At 40.3% G+C, this 19,577-nt stretch overlaps 1 protein-coding gene across 12 annotated transcripts in view; it reads right to left on the bottom strand.

The window, feature by feature from the left end:
- Positions 1–19,577, bottom strand: part of LOC122870064 (adhesion G protein-coupled receptor L3-like) — a 214,476-nt gene that overhangs the window by 27,050 nt on the left and 167,849 nt on the right. For all 12 annotated transcript variants that reach the window (XM_044183768.1, XM_044183778.1, XM_044183779.1 and 9 more), the window contains 5 exons: positions 16,183–16,305; positions 14,683–14,888; positions 12,031–12,207; positions 3,289–3,498; positions 404–624 (listed from right to left, as the gene is read on the bottom strand). In XM_044183768.1, the coding sequence (XP_044039703.1) occupies positions 404–624; positions 3,289–3,498; positions 12,031–12,207; positions 14,683–14,888; positions 16,183–16,305 (937 nt within the window). The remainder of the gene's footprint in view (positions 1–403; positions 625–3,288; positions 3,499–12,030; positions 12,208–14,682; positions 14,889–16,182; positions 16,306–19,577) is intronic.

Here is a 19,577-nt window from a genome sequence, read left to right as displayed (position 1 = left end):
TTCTGGTAAACAAAAAATAATCAAGTGTTATTTTCTTACTATGCATATTCTCTCAGACCTGACAAAGCTCATCCAGAGCAAAATAAGACATTTACTGTTTTCACAGGCTGAGTAGTACACTTTAAGACTACTAAATGAATATTGGTGTAAATTCATATCCCTGAAAGGATCTGTTGGTTAAGCAACAAATGCACTTTTCTAGGGAGCTGTCTCTACAGTAATGCATGGGTTTGAATTCTACTCATGCAAAAATGAATGTCAAATCAATTATTTTGTAAAACAGACCGTCTCAAGTCAAAAGGTACCTTCATCTGATCTTTTGAGTATTACATGCAGAAAGGAAAGCCAATTCTCTTCTGCAGATTGTGGCTTCAATTCACAAGCTAGCTCCACGTGTACTCACACTCGGTCGGTGCCATAACTGCGGTAGTCCACTGCAGCAGAAACGGCCACAATTAGCGCGGGAACTCCATAGCCCACCAGGTAGAAGTAGCGCCGGCGCGAGTGCTCGCTCTCAAACACCTCCACCAGCATGATGTAGAGCTGCACGCCCTCCAGGAACATCCATGTGAACGCTGCCAGGAAGAAGAAGTGGAGCAGGGCGGCGAAGACAGCACAAGCAATCTGGGAAGGGTTTACATAGTGGCAGACGCAAACAAAAATGAGAGAGATAAAGAGGGAGGAAAAAAATAACGGAGATGTGAGTATTCACAGTGGAAAACATATTTTAATCAAATCACTTCTGGGCTTTTAGCTGATTTCCTGAAGGATTAAATGTCTTGCTAAAGGGCATAATATGACTGTGTGTCATCCAAGTGACTATAACCGAGCAGCATTTTCTGACCTATGCATGTTTGTGTCTTCCCAACAATTAGCATTGCTAAGCTTTGTTTGGCTGAAGTGATTGGATGTTTGCCTGTAGTGACTGGCAGAAGAATGCTGCAGCTACTGAGCCCATGTGGTCTTGTTTGCTGTAGCTGGCATGGAGGAAAGAGAGATATGAAGAAGTGAAGTCAACAGTCCAAGAGCCATTTGGAGCTCATTGCATTTTATACCACGGCCAGGTGGGAGCACATAATGTAGTTACACACTTCCTGAGCTGATAGAGATACGTACAGGTAAGACTAGAATACAACACAATGTCATTTGCATGTACAGTATGCACGTGCCCACACACTTTCTAACAATAATAAGATACAGTACTTACATGGATTGATCTAATTATTAGCACAGTTGAACATAACTAGCGTATTTTGTCACTGAAATGGATTCCATTAAATAACTAAAAGGTTGAGCGGACATTAATTGCAGTCCAGAAGAGTGATCTTAGAACCGGGCCGTGAATCACACCCATAAAATGTTATGGAAGGGAAAGGTGTAGGCCAAAGCATTATCTTTAACTTCACAGGGACGTAGCTTTTGCGGATAAACTATGGCCTGTGAGTTTTGGTTCTGATAGTTTTGGTGATGTTTGAAGAGCAACATAGAGATATGATTTGATAGCATGGGGCTGAAAAGTAAGGGCATATCATTTCTTTCTCTGTGAATTTTGTATTTTTATTTATCATAATTCGCCCGCACTTATAACACAGTTGTGAACTGTAGGTATGTGTGGGATAATATGATATAAACAATGACAACAAATAAATAACTACAATTCTTAAGAAGCCATAAGATATAATCCAGTGTCTGACCCCTATATAAATGTAAACCTAGAGATCATTTCATACTGTTCTCAGACATTTTTTCCACAAGGAGAGCAAACCTAACTGTGTATTCTGCCTCATTAGTAAGCAAAAATGGCACGACTGCGAGAAGCTGTAGGTGGAATAAGGCCATTCGCCATCCTGTATACATGCAATGACTCTACATTTGTCTACAATATGAGTGTTGAACGCACACACTTGAAGATGACTGTGCAGTGACAGCATGCCTCCACCTGCTACCACAGCTGAGCTCTTTCAGGAAAGTAATGCCATCTGAACTACAGTTATTATCCTAGAAGAAGAATGTTTAGTGTATGGAACAGGTTGATCCAGATTAATCTAAAGTGTTTACCAATAGGAAAACTGCTCCAGGAGGTGGTTGGGTGAACGGATCAATTCATGTCAGTAAGTATGTACAGTATAAGAGTGATCCAGATATGAGGATGTGACAGTGAGTTGGCGGGTGTGTCTGTGTGTGTGTGTGTGTTGTGACTGAGTATGTGAGAGTAATTTCAAGTATGTGTTTGCTTCTGTGCAACCAAGAGAGGGAGCATTTGTTGAATAAAGAGCATCCAATTCTTTTCTTTCAGTATTGCGTCTCAGTCCAGTGCCACTGGCACTCACTGGGAAGCAGCACTCACACCACAGCAGGATACCCAAGGTAAAATTTTCTCCAAATTTTTTTGGCTCTTATATCTAGAGAGAACCTTCAGTGAAGATTAATACAAAGCTTTCATTGAGCCCTTCTAGCAGCCCCTAGGGTATACATTTGTGATTCAAGACGTTTTTTGCGCAAGGTGCAAAGAAAGAGGCATGTCTTCATTTTGTGTTTTTTTTTCTTGTAATGCTCCTCTTACTGGCTTATATAGTAAAAAGACGGACATCCATTTGTTCAAAATGCTGCTACCTGAGTGTTTACATGGACTAAAAACAGATATCACAAAGATACAGAAAAGATATCACATGCATAATGGTCAGGTTTTGTACTTCACTGCATTGTTGGCACCTTCAAACATATCTGATTACCTAAAGAAATTGGTTTCAATTTCTTCAGCTAGCCTGGCTCTGACCAAAGGTAACAAAATCCACCTACCAGCACCTCTAAAGCTCACAAATTAACACGTTATAGCTCGTTTGTTTGATCCATAAAAAAAAAAAAAAACTGTGTAAAAGCGACAATTTAGTGGTTAACAGGGGTTATGTGCCAGACTATTTCTTGGCCAGGAGCAGTAAGCAGTAGGTAGATTTTGGACTAAGCTAAGCTAACAGGCTGTTGACTCAAGCTACATATTTACCGTACAGAGGATGGTATATATTTGTTCATCCAAATCTTGGCAAGAAAGTGTATTTTTCAAAAACACCAAATTATACCTTTGATTTTACCCAATTGTTTTACTTCTATTACAGTATATGCATTGTCAATTGATAATTCATTCTATTAACAGTTTATTTTATTATTATCTCCTTTAATGGTCTTCACTGTTCTGCTGTACTTTGAGCAGCATGTTAAATGCAATGGTGCTAAATATATTGATACTTTACAGTAGCATAACTGGAAAGTATCCAAGAGCAGAGGTCTTACCGGCTGGTCGCCCCGATTGATCCCCACCAGGAACAGGGACTCGGCAATGAACAGGCTGATGCAGAGGTTCTTATGGATAGTGTTGCGATCACTCTGGAGGCCGCGGAAGAAGCAGAAGGTGAAGAGGCTGATGAGCAGGCAGACCAGCGACAGGAGGATGCCAACCCAAGTAATTACATCAAGAAGCATGTCATGAACAGGGTCTGTGTTCTGTAAGAGAGGTGATGGGAGAAAGTGATAAACAACATCCAGTCCATTATTAGTTGACATCATGTCAGAAAAAACAAGTCTTTGAAAATATTTGTTTCTTATTAAGGTGAAAAGACTGTAAGGTAAAGATAATGTATGTAGGTAATGTACAGGAATTCATTTGTAAAGGAAAAAACTAAACAAAAAACAATCAAAAATCAATCACCATTCAATCCCAGCAACAACCCTAAAGCTTTCAGTTTTATTATTATTATTTTGTTGGAGGGGGGTTGGGGGTGGTGGTGTAACCCTTCAATAAACCACTACACAGCGAGCCACAGGTGGCAGATATGAATCATGAATTAGTCAGTGTGAATCAATCTAAAATTCCCCCCTATTGTCAGGCAACAAAGTGGAACAAAGTGAGCAGTCCAAAGAGGCCGTAGGTGTCTAAGACCAAGACAACAGGAACACAATCAAACTACAACATGGTCAATAACTTTCACTGTTGCTTTTAGATAATTTTCTCTCTTCAAATAGTAATTTGCCACCACAGCCAGTTTTGGGCACTAAAAAGCCTTTTGCCGACAATAAATTCGTGGCTTTACGGGAGAGATAAGGATCAACAGTGATTCCACCGAAGCCATGAAAGAAAATTTACATCAGTCCATAAAAGCCAAGTGCACATAAGGATACTTGGACAGAAACGGGAAAAGGCAACACACTCTAAAACAGCAAAATCTGCAGAATGACTGACTTCTGTGGCATTAAACACATCAAACAAACACATTAGAAGCAACATCCTGCCAAGGATAAAAAATCTGTTAGAAAGCCTGTTAGAAATGGCGCTTAATCAGGAATGTGTAATATGTGACATCCTGACAATAAGTTCTGTGTGAAATTTTGAAGGTCCTTTGCCTTTCTTGCTTGATCAGCAAACTTCACGGAAATCCACAAAAACTGTGGTTCCCAACAAGGGGCTCTTGTACCCCACGGTTACATGCAAAGATTGAGGAGTAGCACAGAGATTTACAATTTGATTAGAAAAATATACATCTACATATTAAGTCTGCTGTAATACTTGAGCACCACATGACTAAGCGTGCATGAAAACTAGCTGTGAGCAGAGAAGTTGAAACAGTTAGCTAAAAGTAATGCATAAATAGTTTAAATAGCTAAAAGTAATGGATAAGGGGTTAAAATAGATAGCTAAAAGTAATGGATAAACAGCTGAAACAACTAAAATGGATACATGATTACAATAGTTAGCTAAAAGTAATGGATAAATAAAAAACATTGCTAAAATGAATGGATAAATATTTGAATTTATTAGCTAAATGTACTGGATAAATTATGAATTAATGAATTAAAGATTGAAACGTCCAGCTTCTTCCGCTCCAAGTGGTAGTAGTACAAATGAAAACAATGACAGTTTAATTGTATAAAAAAAATTGTAATATCCCCTTTATATCATTAATAGTTAAATAATATCCAGTTTAAAATCAATTCAAATGAACACATTTGGAACATGGCAGGTGGTGTCGATGAAGGGGTTCTTGAATTCATCTGACACGGCTGTGGGGGTACATCTGACAAAAATTGTAAACCACTGCTCTAAAAGAAACGTCGTACAAGCACACGTCACCGAAGCAGATGCGCAGATTCTCCGTACCTTTCACATCTGGTTTTAGGAAGTGCACTGTCATCTGACAATTTTGTATCATGCTGCCAGTGGGGCAGAAAATACTTGCCAAGACAGACGCCAAAACATGACACAGGCATTAAATAAGTGTCTTCTATATGTAAAACATGGGGAAAGGCATCAAAGGGTGACATCCTGATTTATTAACTAAACATAATTACTGCATCAAAACAATTTGGTCAGCTTCTGAGGCTTCCTGATTTCCCAAAGGGATAGTCCACGTTTTCAGCCTGCTGGGCATTGATTTGAAAAAAAGGGAGGAAAAAAGTTAAAGTGGGGGGAGGGGCTAATTTTAAAGAAAATTGCTAACCTCTTCACAACTGACTGTCATCCCTGCTGGAACTCAAGGACTACCTGGGTGGAACTTTTGAGTTTTGACATGACGACTACGTCTGAATGCTAATGAAGCATTATTTTAATACAAAAGAACGTTACAGATACCTAAAGGCAGACAGTTAATTAGCTTTGACAAGCAGTTAAAAATCAGCACAGGTGAAAGCTTAGCTTAACTCCCCTTAACTGTGTATACATCAAGTACTGACACTGTATATTAACTACCAGACTTAGAGTACAAATAGGCTGTGTACGCAGTCTTAGCTTCCAGCAAATAATGTATGATTCGGAGCTATAGCGTAGCACAAACCCAAGTAAATATTTGCTTACGTTGAGAAATTATGCCGCAAAAGCATACTATATGTCTAATGTCTCTCAACAAGCTCCTCTTTAAATCATATTTTGACCACAGTCAGCAGTATTTTCCACGGGGGCAGGGAGACCGTCAACATCTACGGGTGTTATTTCATTCTTTCTTTTTCTTCCTCCCCCCGTCAAGTTACAGTAAGGAAACTTGGGGGATGAAGTATTGCACAAAAGCCTTGTTTAGTGGCAGCTCAGCTAACGCTAGCAGAGAGGGGAACAGATGCTTATCATTAAGGGGCTCTGGTACAATAACAGCCGCAGTGCTCCTTGAGTCTGGGGAGAGCGCTCTTTTGATTTTCCTGCCTGATGAGCCGTTGTGTATACGGGGGGGGGGGTAGCAAGATGTTATATAGAACAGACGTCTGTGTGTGTGTGTATATCAGTCTGTATGAAAGTAAGGCTGATTTTAGCCCCCTTACTTTAGAGGGGTGCCTACGCAGTGGGTGGCAACAGATGTTGATGCTTGTGCTTGCATGCTCTGTAGGTGTGTTGTGCATGTGACACAAAAGTCTGTTTGCAGTCCGCTGCATTACAGAGGTACTGATGTGGTGGGTGGTACTAGGTGCGGCGCATTGTGAGAGGACCCTAAGGTCTTCTGGGCTAGTGAGCTGTGCAGTGACTGCAGGCTCTATCCATCACAATCTCACCTTCAATTGGAGAGGGGTTGGGTCAGAGAGAAAAGAGAAGGCAACAGAGGAAGAGAGAAAATGAGACAAAGCTATAGAAACAGAGAGAGAAGGGCACGGAGTGTATCTACACCTGGGTGATGGATTTACTGTGGAATATTTTCTTTGTTCTGGGAGGTGGATGATGGCTGAGACGTTGCCAGCCACAATGTCTCTGCTGAAAAGTTTCTTTTTACTGGGGGCTCTGCCCAGGCAGGATGGCAAATGATGTGATGTGCAGAGCCTCTGCACCTAACCTCACACCGACAAGCCTCCATGATGGGAATCAGTATAATGCTCTCTAAAGTGGGCAGACGTAATTTGTTCTGAAATTCACTCACTGTGTCACAAGGGCGGCCGAGTCATACAGCATCCATGTTACTTAGTGGGGCGAGGCACATTTGTGCACATTCGATTTGTCTTCCAATCCTTCTCTCCTACATTTTTCTCTTATTTCTTAAACACACATATTTTTCATTCCAGATGGATGCCTGAGGAGATTGGCTTTGCCCCTGATCTGCTCGCATGTAGCACAAAATAAGGTTTCTGGGCACTCGAGTAGTCTGACAAGGAGGCGCAGACGTGGCAACGAGCCTTTTGCATCGCACATTGGTCTTTCCAGACCAAGCCATCTGAACCTGACATCACATCATATGCACTTAATTACCATAACATTTTGTGTCTAAAGCCAAAATCTCCTGAACCAGTTCTCTGAAATGCGTAAGAGGGTGAAGTGGTGACGAGAACAGAGCGTCGATCCTTTATACCTCAAAGAACCGCTCTGAGCATGGGGCCATGAAGCCAATCCAATTAAAATGCATAAATCTCCCTATATGCCTCCGGAGCCGGGCTTTGACTCATGAAATACGGTCAGGCAGGGCAGACAGTTGCGCTAACGGGTAGTGGCCCACTGCAGGGAGTCATGTGACAAGTTCACCTATGCTATGACCAAGGATTTATGATCTGCACAAGGATGAGGAAAAGTTGCAGAGAGGGCATATGAATCAGGTGTACTGGAAAATTTGTCACATTTAAAAGGGCTGGAAGAGAGATTCCAGCTTGCGTGGTGGGAGTTGACATTCAGCACAAGCACCTAATGTCACACTGTGTTCTAAGCTTCAATAACTATGATATAACGTCCAAGCACGTCATTCGGTTGCTATGGTAGTTATCGTGGTCTCCATCTTCTCTGTCTGTAAACATATAAGTAGATTTATTTTGAACTATCTCCCTTGCTGTGTGTACAGTACCATGCTTATGTGTAACATCATAAAATACACAACTAACCTTGACTGTCCTTTCTCATCATAGTAACTGTCTGATGGTGCCAGTGTGGAGATGTTCTATAAGGACAGTGATGAATGTTACCCAAATATCACCCTTTCCATCATCCAGTGGGATATGCCATTGATTTATACTTACTGGTCTATCGGGAATAGTGCCACTTACCAGTAGCTCAATGCCTCCCTGGGGCCTATCTTAGCACACACATCTGCTACGTAAATAATGGCCTGTAGGTGGAACCAGAGCAGGTCTATATTTCTTGAGCTGGGGCTTGTGCTTAAGCCCATATTTAAAAGATTTTTTAATCTCAATGCCCACCAGCTATCTTCACAAATGGTGAACTTAAATTCAAAGCAAATGGTTCAATAAAGAGCCTCGGGACCTGAATGGGCATGAGCCATTAGGGAATGTTGAAAAAGATGTTTAAAGCAAGACCCTGATGAAATAGTGGCTGCCCATGTTGTGTGTTTCTGAGCCATTGAGCTCCTGCATCTGCTGAAGCAAGACTAAGTGACCCAGAAAGGTTTATGCAACAAAGAGGCTAATCTGTACAGCAAAACAAGCTGACATCACCGTTCTATCAAATGCTAAGGATAAGTTCAACATCACCATTAGAATAGCTAAATCCTGCCTTTCAATATCGAGTTGAGTGGAAGGAATTTATTTCCAATACATTTTATGCATCTTTATTTGCAGTAAAAGTCTCAAGGCTCAGTAGCAGGACATCTCGAGGTTAGAATCATCAGCGCTCTTAGCAAAGTCACATTAAAGTACACCCACTCTCACATCTCTTGCTCCAAAACCCTGTTTGCAATCATTCTGAAAAGATACAAAAGAGACATATAATCTCTCACACGCAGCTGCCGTCTGTGAGTACAGTTTTAATTTGTTTATGCGGCCAACAGCGCTTCTCGGCTCGGATTGCAGGATCAGTCAGAGGCATCAGCTCTCTGGCTAGATAGCTCAAAATTAGCAACAAAGGGCTCGAGTGGCGACACAGGCAGCAGTGACAGAATTCGATGCCCTTGTGATCGTCTAAGTGGCGGTTACCTGATCCAGTGTATCTGACAGATATTGCATGAGTGGGAGCACTCCTAGAAAATAGGAGGCTTGGTTTAGATATTTGACAATAATGAGTTCTTCTGCATCTGCAACTTGAAAAAGATTTCACATTTGGTAATGTGGTTAAGGACATTGCATTAGAGACTGCCAAGGCTCTAAACATCTTTGCTCGCAAATTTTCAACAATGTTCAAACAGCTACAATATGTGAATAAGAAATTATTCTGAGGAACTAATTGACTTCAAACATAATTAATCCCGATGAGACACAGTCTGGAGTTTCTCCACTGCTGAGTGTATCTAATAATCTCATACACAGTACATTCTAGTTCAGGGGTTTCTTATGAATATGAATGTGTGGGCAAAGTTTTCACCTTGCCCACACTCACAATCAATGTCAGATTGAGCATGATTACAAGGAACTTATTATTAAAAAGTATATTAGTGCACTCAAAGGAGTGAAAGTTTAGTCAGTAAGACCTTGGAAAAGTTTATGGTAGTTAACTGAACCAAAGACTGTAGAACATGACGGATATGGTTATATATAATGAATGTATAATGATTGTTATTTCCTGACGACAATGCATCACATCCCACTTGGAGAAAATCAGTGTCTACAAATCAACTTTTCAGACAGAAATGGTATGAGCTGAAATATAAAAACACATTTGAATTCTGCTCGTCAAAACTGTTGAAAGTCCAAAACCATGCAGCAACTTCAAATCGCCGTCAAGGAGAAAATGACAGCGTTCATAATGTCACATGTACAAGCAGGAACAGTTTGCAATTTCTAATTTGCGTGAAGTATGTGGCACTTTGAATGCAATCATAACTTCGTGCTAAAAATGTAATACTACAAGCCCGGTATAGACGACAAACTTATTTAAGCTGAACATAAAGATCTCTGACTATAACACTAGCATTATTCCCAACTAGTGTGCATACAATCCATTGGCCAAAAAACAACAAGATGATGGTGATACTGGAGCGAGCCTCTGTCCTCCAAGGAAAATTGTAATTACAGCTTGCCTATCTTTTTTTCTTTCCGGAGATGCGACTGAGAAATAAACAAGGTTAGAATATAATCTGTTGCTCTGAGGGTAATGAGTAATAACAATGCAGAGTTCAGCAGTGGTATGTTCTGTTGCCATGGATACAAAAAAGCAGTTATTTCAATTTATGAAATATCTTTCTCTGCCTCTCTCTCTTGTGCACACACACACTCCCACTTTCCCTCCATTCACTGTGTTCTCAGATACAACACAGTGACAGTTTGTCAAACAAAAAGCCTCCGTATCTCCCATTCAGTGGCACCTTCCAACAAGCTCCCTTTTATAACATCCAAGTGGAGAAGATAAAGAATAAGAGAAGGTGAAAAAAACGCTATCACTCAGAACTGGGGTATAACTACTGTCCACTTTCCTCCAGTGAATGCAGTGCCACGAGCAAGCCAGACTTTTCAAAATGTTAGGGACTGGCTTGACTGGAAGCGCTCCTTTTACTGCTTCCTCTTTTTTTTTTCTTTTGCTGCTTTGCTTTCATTGCGTGAAGGCTCCCATTCTTTGCAGCTCCCTCTCTATTCCAGACTCAGCTTCAGCCCTGCAGAGAGCTCAGTGGGTCCAAAAGTCATGCTGCTGAGTGACAAACAGTGGCTTTCTCTAGCTAAAAGTAGACCACACCTTCCCAGAGTCCCCCTGGAGTCGTGTGTGTAGGGTAAAAAAAAAAAAAAAACTATTGAATTTTGTGTATGATTGTGAGCATGAATGTTTTTGCAATTGGGTTTGCGCATTGTGTCTGAGTGTGAAACAACGAGAGATAGAATAGGACTGGGGAATAGAGGGAGGTGAAGGAAGGTCTAGTGGTTTCATGGACAAGGGCCAACTGGGATGGCGCTCAGAGTGTATTTTTCCCCCAGTGATTCAGAAGAGAGGCTCTGGAGAGACAGATGTCATACCAGATACCAAAAACTACTCTGCTCCGTCAGCAGGAAGCTCCTAAAACTTCCTGTGACAGAAATAATTAAGCCGTCTGTCAGCATCAGAACTACGACGCAACTTCTTCCCTGACCAGCAATTCTCCTACCTTTTCCTTCTCCAACTTGCTCGATTTTTTCATTTCCAACATCGTCTTTAGCCACCTCCTCTCCCTTTTTTTCCCCAGCTTTGTAAGTGCTGCCCACAACAATCACTCCACACAAATCTCAGAGCCAAATTACAATTTCTTTATTTGAACAGGTTTTTTGTACAACTTCCATTAGCACCTCCCAATTAACTACTCTCAAGCACTCCACATCACACTGTACTCATTTCACTTTGTTTCTGTGGCTACCCTGAAGGCAAAAAAACAAACTGCACTGATAGATACATTTTAAATGTTTTCTTTTCTCCTCCTTTCTGTCTTTACATAAAAAAAATAAACACATTCATGCATAAATAAGAGAAGCAGAGGGAAAAGGATGAGACTCGCCAATCTAGCTTTGGTTTTCAATAGCATGAATCCAAATCTGAATCATTCAATCCCTTAATAAACATATTTAGGTTTGACTCTAAACACTTTTAAGAAACAAAAGGTAAATATAAAAAATATAAAGGAAAGCTAATTCATTTTCTTGCAGAGCATAAAAAAAGTATAAAAACCAAAGTATAAAATGTGTTTTAAAATAGCATTGTATGTTGCTGCTCTTAAACAGCTGCGTACACAAAACACACCACACACTGGAGCCAATCTTATATTTGGGCTACTTCACACACTGGAGGTTTAAGATGGCTGCAATCAATACACACTTTACACTGACACGGTCATTGTTTAAAACCATATGAATAGGGTGTGTATATTGGCACTTGTGGCACAAATTTTTGTTTACAAAGTGCTGTGAAGGTCAGCTGTTATCAGTCTATTTTACCCTCTGAACTAAAAAGCAAGGGAAATATAAAACAGCAATGAAAGGGATGCCTTCTGCTTTACAATTCTTGACACTGTATAGACCTTACTTTTTACAACCAATTATCTTGGAATGGACTGCCTGTGTAAACCATGATGGATCAATGTGTTTTTATTTCTCTCAACTGCATTTGGTAAATTGCATATTTTTGAGGATAAATAGGTCCATTGAGAAGCAAAAAAGGAAAAAGAGCTAACCTACCTTGACATCCACATGGGCCATGAGGACTGCAAAATTGGTTAGATGGGTACAGGAGCATGTGGTGTGTGTCCTGTTGGTGCCTAGCAAGCGGCAGTCCTGCGTCGACCAGTAACCAGTCATAGTTCTCTTGGAGTAACTCCAGAATGAACAGTTGGGGTTGAAGTTCTCCACAGATTGCTGTTAGAGGGCAAAAAACATAAAGAAATGAGTATAAACAGACATAGTGGAATTAATAACAGGAAAACATAGAGAATGTCCCCTCGCTAGGTAAAACACAGGGGTCTGGAGTTAATCACATATTAGCTTTGTCAATTTCTACTTTCCTTTGTTTGCAGAATAAACATCCTCAAAACAGGCTATTTTTTCCCCACTGCAATCCATATCCATTCTTAAGTGAATAGCAGGCGGTGTTACTGTCATACAACATCAAGCGGCCCCATGCCTGTTTTTCTTTGTGCTTTTTGACCTTTCTCTTTAACTTTCCCTGCGTGACAATGGACTGCCCCACTGTTAAATGGGCACCACCGCTGTCTGCACCGGGCTACGGCTCTAACAACAAGCATGCCTCCCTGCTATCTCGCTTGCCATTTTACAAAATTAATCCACGACACTAAGGCTGGGTAACACACAAGCACAACAAAACATAACTGTTGATAAATAGATACATCAACTGCCTTTCCCTCTTGAGCCCAATTTCTTTTGTAGCTCTGGAAACAAAGGAGAGTACACTCACGATCCTTTCTTTTGTGACTCACAGCTTCCAAGGTTAAACATTGCTTTCTTACTATAAACACCGTTGAGGAGCTGTAGTTTTTCATTGTTTCACACTTGCTGTAGGGTAATTAGTCTAATAAGGTTTATCCTCTGTGACTGTAAATTTGCAGCTGATTGAGTTTACCCTTCACACATCCAAACCCTGTGTAAAACATTCCACAGCAAGGAGATAGGATGACCCTCTGTCCCATTAATGACTTTAATTGGTCTCATCAAGCAGTGAGGCAAGGAAACAAAACAATAACTAGAGGACACATCGTCATCCCAGAAGACCAGTGACCCGAAAACTCATGGTTGAGAGGGGGACCTAACTGTGGGAAGCCAGAAAAATACGAACCCACGCTCAATTGCAGGAGTTGAGATAAGTGAAGTTTATTTTCAAGGGTAATCAATGTAACATACCTGAGATAAATAATTAATACTGTCTGAAAGCATAATATATAATAATAATTTATGCATACAATTATCTCTATGTAGTGGCTGCACCTAGGACTGCATTATTTTGGCTCAAAAGATCATATTTCTTTTACTTCTTACTAATACGCAGTTAAGATTATCACAATTATTTTTCTGTTTGTCTTTGATTCTCAGAGCCAAATATAAATCAAGCTGAGCTGGAAAAAATAAGAACACCACAGTAGTGCACAGTGCAACAAATAAGAAACAAACAATAAGAAAGTGGTCTTGCCTGTAGCCACAACCATGCTTGAGAAGCAGTGACCAGTTAATCAGAGTGTTCTCTTAACAACACCTTTGATTGTTTTACCAGTTTACCACAGAATAGGGAGCTCTTGATTTAATGCACCAGAGCAAGCACTTAACATACAAAAAGTCAATATAGCATCCAATCAAGTTTAATGAATTGCAGAAGCTATAATTGTTTTCATGATTATTATATGATCAATTGTAGAGCCCTCGGTGTACACAAAATGCACTCCACAGTATATGTAAACATCTGTATGTTTATGGCACTTTAATATGATGAAATGACAATTCCAGCAGCAGCTCTCTTGGCGCACTCCAGTGTTATAAGCGGAAGAAGTGCAAAAAACACACTTTCCCAAAAGGGCACTGTTTTATTGAAATTACTTGATCTGAGCAAGAAAAGGGTATAAAAGCGGCAGTGCCCCAACATTAGACCAACAGTAAAATTACTAAATCTACAGTCCAAATTACAAATTACACTTAAGGCAGGTGAGTCACACCAATAAGTGTGCTGACATTGCCTCCTGACATTTTCCCACCATTTAATTTTGACATCCAAGAGCTATCATCCTTTTACTCTCTCTATCCCTCTGCGCTCTGTGTTTTTTCTGCCGTTGTTGCTTCCTTCCAGGTCCCTCCTACACATGAGACCTGCTGCAATTCTCTTATGGTTGTTCAACATCCCTGATATTCGCTGAAGGCACTGTTTGTAGACAAAACAGGGATATTTCGAGGGTAGCAGAGTGTGGAGAAGATAATGTAGTCAAGAGGGAGAAGTTGCGACTCCCCACAATGACTAAGCAGCCTCCAGTGAGGCTCAACATGACTGATATTTGTTCTAGAGATCAGGCAGGTATTTGTTCAAACTAATAAACAACAACATGCATCCCCAGTATCACCTTGAGAGTAATTTTGTTTTTCACAATTTAATTTTTCACGCCTTTCTTTGAATAAAACTTGGTTTGAGGTGGGATTTGTACCTTTTTGTTGCGCTTCAGGGATAGAGAAAATTGCAATGAAAGGGTTATACCAAGAAAGTGCATGTGCAAGTGTGTCTTTGTGTGTAAGGAAAAGAGAAAGAGACAGAAACCACATTAAATGCAGCGGCAGTCACATCAAAGGAAAAACAAAACATATCTCAACTCAGACACACATAAAGAGACAGAAAATTACCTGTAGATGTCTGATGGTAAAAATTACAGGGTCAGAGAGGTAGACTTTGTTAGAGTCCTTGTTGATGGCAGCTGTGATAACTGGTGAGTTGACAATGACAGAGTAATTGGTAGCCATGGCTTCACTACCCAGCTTCATGCTGGCGTTCTCCGTTGAAAGGTAGATACCGATGTGTTTGTACAGGACAAATGCTATGCGAATTTCACCTGCAAGAGGATCATTGGAGAAAGTGTTCAGTCTGTCACAAGTGACACTTCTTTCACAATATTGTCTAAAATATCATTGTATGCTGTAGGATTAAGATTTCCCTCAACTGGAACTAGGAATCTAGCCTAAACTACGAAAAGCAGCCCCAAACCAAAAGCACACAAAACTATGAGCACAGTGTCCCCACACTTTTGGCCATACAGTGTAGTACTAATACAATGTGACAAGAATGTGTATAATGGTCTGTTTTTATTCCATAGAGAAGCAAGAAGTACTATTTTTATGCTAGTTATATGGCTTATAAATACTAGTCAACTTTAGCAGCACTAGAGAACAAAAAGAATACTGGAAATAATTACTCAGTTAAAGCTTTGATGACACAACAATCAGAAACTGTATATAGTAAAACCGTCAAAATAGAGACCAATGTCAAGTTATGTTATTTTAATTCAGCATCCAAAAAATTTGGTTACCACTCTTCTACTGGGACTGACAAAGGCCAGTATTTTTCTTGTTAATAATTTCCTCCTCTCTTACTCTCTCATACACATCTCTTTCCCCTCCTGCAGTCTCACTTTTAAACACTGATATGAAAGAAAGTTCCCTCCTGCCGTGACTGAGATCACTCACTCAGATGAAAAGAAAACAATTTGGGTGCTATAGCACTGGATGACGGAGAAATATCCGCCACCCTGCTATAACGATCTGCCTTGGCACGGCTGGACATGGACTTAGTCATCCAGCTGAGAGGCACCAGGCGCAGCTTGAGTCGATTCTGATTTGCATGAGCTGATAATAAAGTCTAAAAATGGGGCTGCATTGCTCCTGAAGATAGCTATGTATTGTGTCTAAGTGCCTCATTTACAGTTTAGAGGCAGTGCTTGAATGTAACTAATTCTACAGCCAGGGTCCTACTTGAAGACTGCAGAGCGATCCCTGTGCTTTATATACAGCCCAACAAAGGATTTGAGAAGCAAACTGTGAAGTTATTCACAGGCATCTGTAATGAAATTTCTACAAAACCATTGCAGCCCCATGCAATGTCACATCCTGACTTGGAGGGAAAAAAAACTAAAGAAAGAATTTTTGATTAATTACAGTGGATCTTGTATGCCAGAACGTTTTTCAAGTAATACAACAGTACTTCTATTATAGCTAAGTCGCATTTTGTCTGTTAAATCCTTTATCACAAGCCTGAATACTACACCCACTGAAGTTGTGCACAAGGCATGATTATACTTCAAACCAACAATAGGGGACGAATAAAGCAGATTCAAAGGTTTGACTACTCACCGTTTCTTCCATGCTGCTTTAGCGTGCTAGCTGAGAGGTGGATGGAGTTGCCCTGTCCTCCAGTTTGTGGGAACTTCAGATCAGGCAAATTCCCATCTGTGCTCATCCTTGCCACCTCCAGCTCTGCACACATACAGATCAAACCCAAGCAAGTCAGCATTTACTAATCAATAAGGTTGTCTTTTATGATACACAAAGTAATAGACACAAAAAGTGCTGCAGACTATATAGTCAGTGACTATAATGCCTTCTTGGAGTCCTGAAGTCATTATGAGGTTGCCAGGCTCGAGTATAAAGCTGGTGCCAGGAGACCATTAGCTTAGCTTAGCATCAAGACTAGAAGGAGTGGGAAACAGCTAGCCTGGCTGTGTTCAAAGTTCTAAAGTATGCCTAATTTGTGTACAGATGGAATAAACAAGATACAACGTGTTTATTAGTTAGCTTTAGTGGTGCTGGTAAGCGCATTTCCGCAGTAGTATTTCCGTCAAAGTATTTCATTCTAATCAACATCGCCTGCTGCTAACTAATATTCAAGTGCTTGAAAAAGCAAACATGGATGCCTCACATCAGCTAAAGTCCAATATTCATGGTAATTCAATTTAATGGATGAACAATTGTTTTAAGTTCTCTGTTGATGTGAATGCCCGCAAGTCATAAATAGTGGACTTTTTTCTATCAGAAATTAAATAAATTACACTGATCATAGATGCTTTGCACCTGACCTCTATGTGACTTATTTGTTCTTACTACAGCAGACAGCAGCCATAAGTAAACTTCAAACACATCTCCAATCACATCACTGATTCAAAAAGCCATTCTCCTGTAGTAGCTGATTTTATTAATCGATGCATCTTCAATGAGCACTAAATGCAACACATCCTTTCTTGATCACACAGCTTTGAAGGATTGCCTCCCTATCAACTCTCTGTGTGCAGAGGAGATTAGTGTCTTGCTATAGGCCTTTTAATCAAGTGACTATCAAGTGTACAGGTGACATTGTTTCCTCTTAAACTGTAAAAACAAAGGTTGTCTTAAAAAAAAGACGCCTTCATTTCAAGGAAAAATTTTCTTCGAGAAGAATGGAGAGAGCGAGAGATACAAGGAGGAGATAAAAAACAGCTAAGGAAGACGAGCTTGCTTTTGCAGCAACTCAACAGCTGTTATGTCTGAAGCAAGCTCCTAATTTATGGTTCAAAGACTCGGGCGTCATACAGCAGAGGAAAATGAGCTGCTGATAGGAGCCTAGCTGAAATAACAAGCTCATTCCATCAAAGTTATTATGGTATGATACAATTCAGTTTAATAAAACAGTCGAGTGTGCGCTAATCTAAAGTACTGGTAACCTGTGTGAAGTCTAGGCATTCCTAAATGTCACATGAACTCCTAAAGCACTGAGATGAATCCCCTGATTCATTGCTAGGCACACGCACAAGAAAGAGGTTGCACAAATGTCAAATTCCAAAATAAGAAGTGAGCAATAATACAGGTGTTAGGTGTAAGTAAACAAGCTGCCATTATTGCAGTGGTATCTCACTTGTATATTAACATAGTAATGATGTAGTTTATGTAAAGGATGACACAAGATGGCGATAGTGTAAAACTCCTATATGTTGAAATACAATCACAGTAATGCTATTGAAACAAAGGTTATATGTAATCTAGATGTCTAAAAAACTTTAAAGGAAGAGTTCAACACTTTGGGAGATGCGCTTATTTGTATTCTTCCCAAGAGTTGATGATAAGATCAAAACCACTCTCAGGTCTATGCAGTAAATATGCTGTTACCGCCAGTAGCCGGTTAGCTTATCTTAGCATAAAGACTGGAAAAAGGGGGAGACTGGTCCAAAGGTAACAAACCACCTACCAGCACCTATAAAGCTCACTAAATAACACTTTATTTCTTGTTTGCTTATTCCGTACATAAATCAAAGTGTAAAAACGACACATAGCCTGCCTGACTATTTCTTGGCCGAGCACTGTGACTTCCTGAAGTCTTGTCACCAGCGTGAGGTTGCCAGATAATCAGACTGCAGGAGATTACTGTGCCAGTCCAAGGAAAAACCCAGCACATAACCCCCTGTAAAATCACAGCATGTTGTTTTTACACTGGTTTCTTCCAGTACCCCAGCCTTCTCGATATGTGCAATGTTTTTGGTATTGTTGATTTAATGTTTATGATTTAATGTTTAAGGGGGGAGACATTCTCCCAGGTATATCCTCATTTGTGCTTGGATTATTTGACAGCTCTCTCCTTTTTCCGCCAAATCTAACTGTATAACCATTTGCTATGCCTTGATGTAAGTGTCTCTGACTGAAATGCATTTCAATTATTTTTTTCAAAAGGTGATGTCATGACCAATTTCAGACTACTGTTTTGAGACGGAACAACATTCACTTTCATATAGGCTACCTTCATCTGTCGGAGTGGATGATTTCCGACCACGATCACCCTTTCACAGTCCATAAGACTGCATTCACATCTACTATGCCACTACACTAATGGCACTCATTGCTAGCGCAACACATAAACTGGCTGGCAGATTAGTCTGCAGTGGAGAATCTCAACTTGAAACGCAATTTCATCAAGCATAAGAAATAGAAACTTCATTAAGCCTGGTAAGGCATTCAGCTGATGATCTGATGTCAGTGGACTATGACACCTCTGTCTTTGATAAAGGTTAGTGCCCACAAAAAGCTACAAAGAGGCCACATTTAATCCTCCCTTTGTATCTGTTCTTATACCAAGGTTTCCCATACTGTCTCTAAAAAAAAAAAAAAAAAAAAAAAAAAACAACCTTTGTATTAACATTCTCTTGTGCTTTTGCAAAGGCCAGAGGGTTTTGGTGATACATTCCTATTCAACTTAGCTAAGACAATACCCCAGATAGCTCGCCATTCCCTGGATTCCAAGCCTGCCTTTGGAATAAAGGAAGCATTTTTCTTCTCCCTCTCTCACTCTCTTTTCCCTGTGTGGTTGTGTAAAAGAGCTTACGATGGGCTTTAGGGAATTTCTTTGATGCCATAGTAGTTGTTGGACCCAAAGGCTATACCTTCAAAGCCTATTTAAATAACACGCTAATCGGCGGAAATCTGTTCAAGAGATTATCATGCAGAGAGTGAAGCACACTCTTGTGCAGACAAAGCCCTAGATGAGCACATGCACTGTGACGTGTAAACACAAACACAGACACAATGGGTGAGGAAATATCCTTCTTCTTTGAAAGCGAAGAAAATAGATCTCATTATCAGCTTGAGCCTAAAATTGGAACGAGACTTTCTTACTGTTCAAGACTCACTTTAAAGCAATACAACCAGCTCACACCGACAGTGAGAACGTCCCACCAGGTGCAATGTGCGTGAGCTACAGCACACCTGCACACACAAAACCCTTCACT

The sequence above is a fragment of the Siniperca chuatsi genome, linkage group LG22 (assembly GCF_020085105.1).
Source record: "Siniperca chuatsi isolate FFG_IHB_CAS linkage group LG22, ASM2008510v1, whole genome shotgun sequence".
Classification (NCBI taxonomy): Eukaryota; Metazoa; Chordata; class Actinopteri; order Centrarchiformes; family Sinipercidae; genus Siniperca; species Siniperca chuatsi.
The sequence above is the reverse complement of the archived record's forward strand: the minus strand, read 5'-3'. Positions and strand labels throughout refer to the sequence as shown.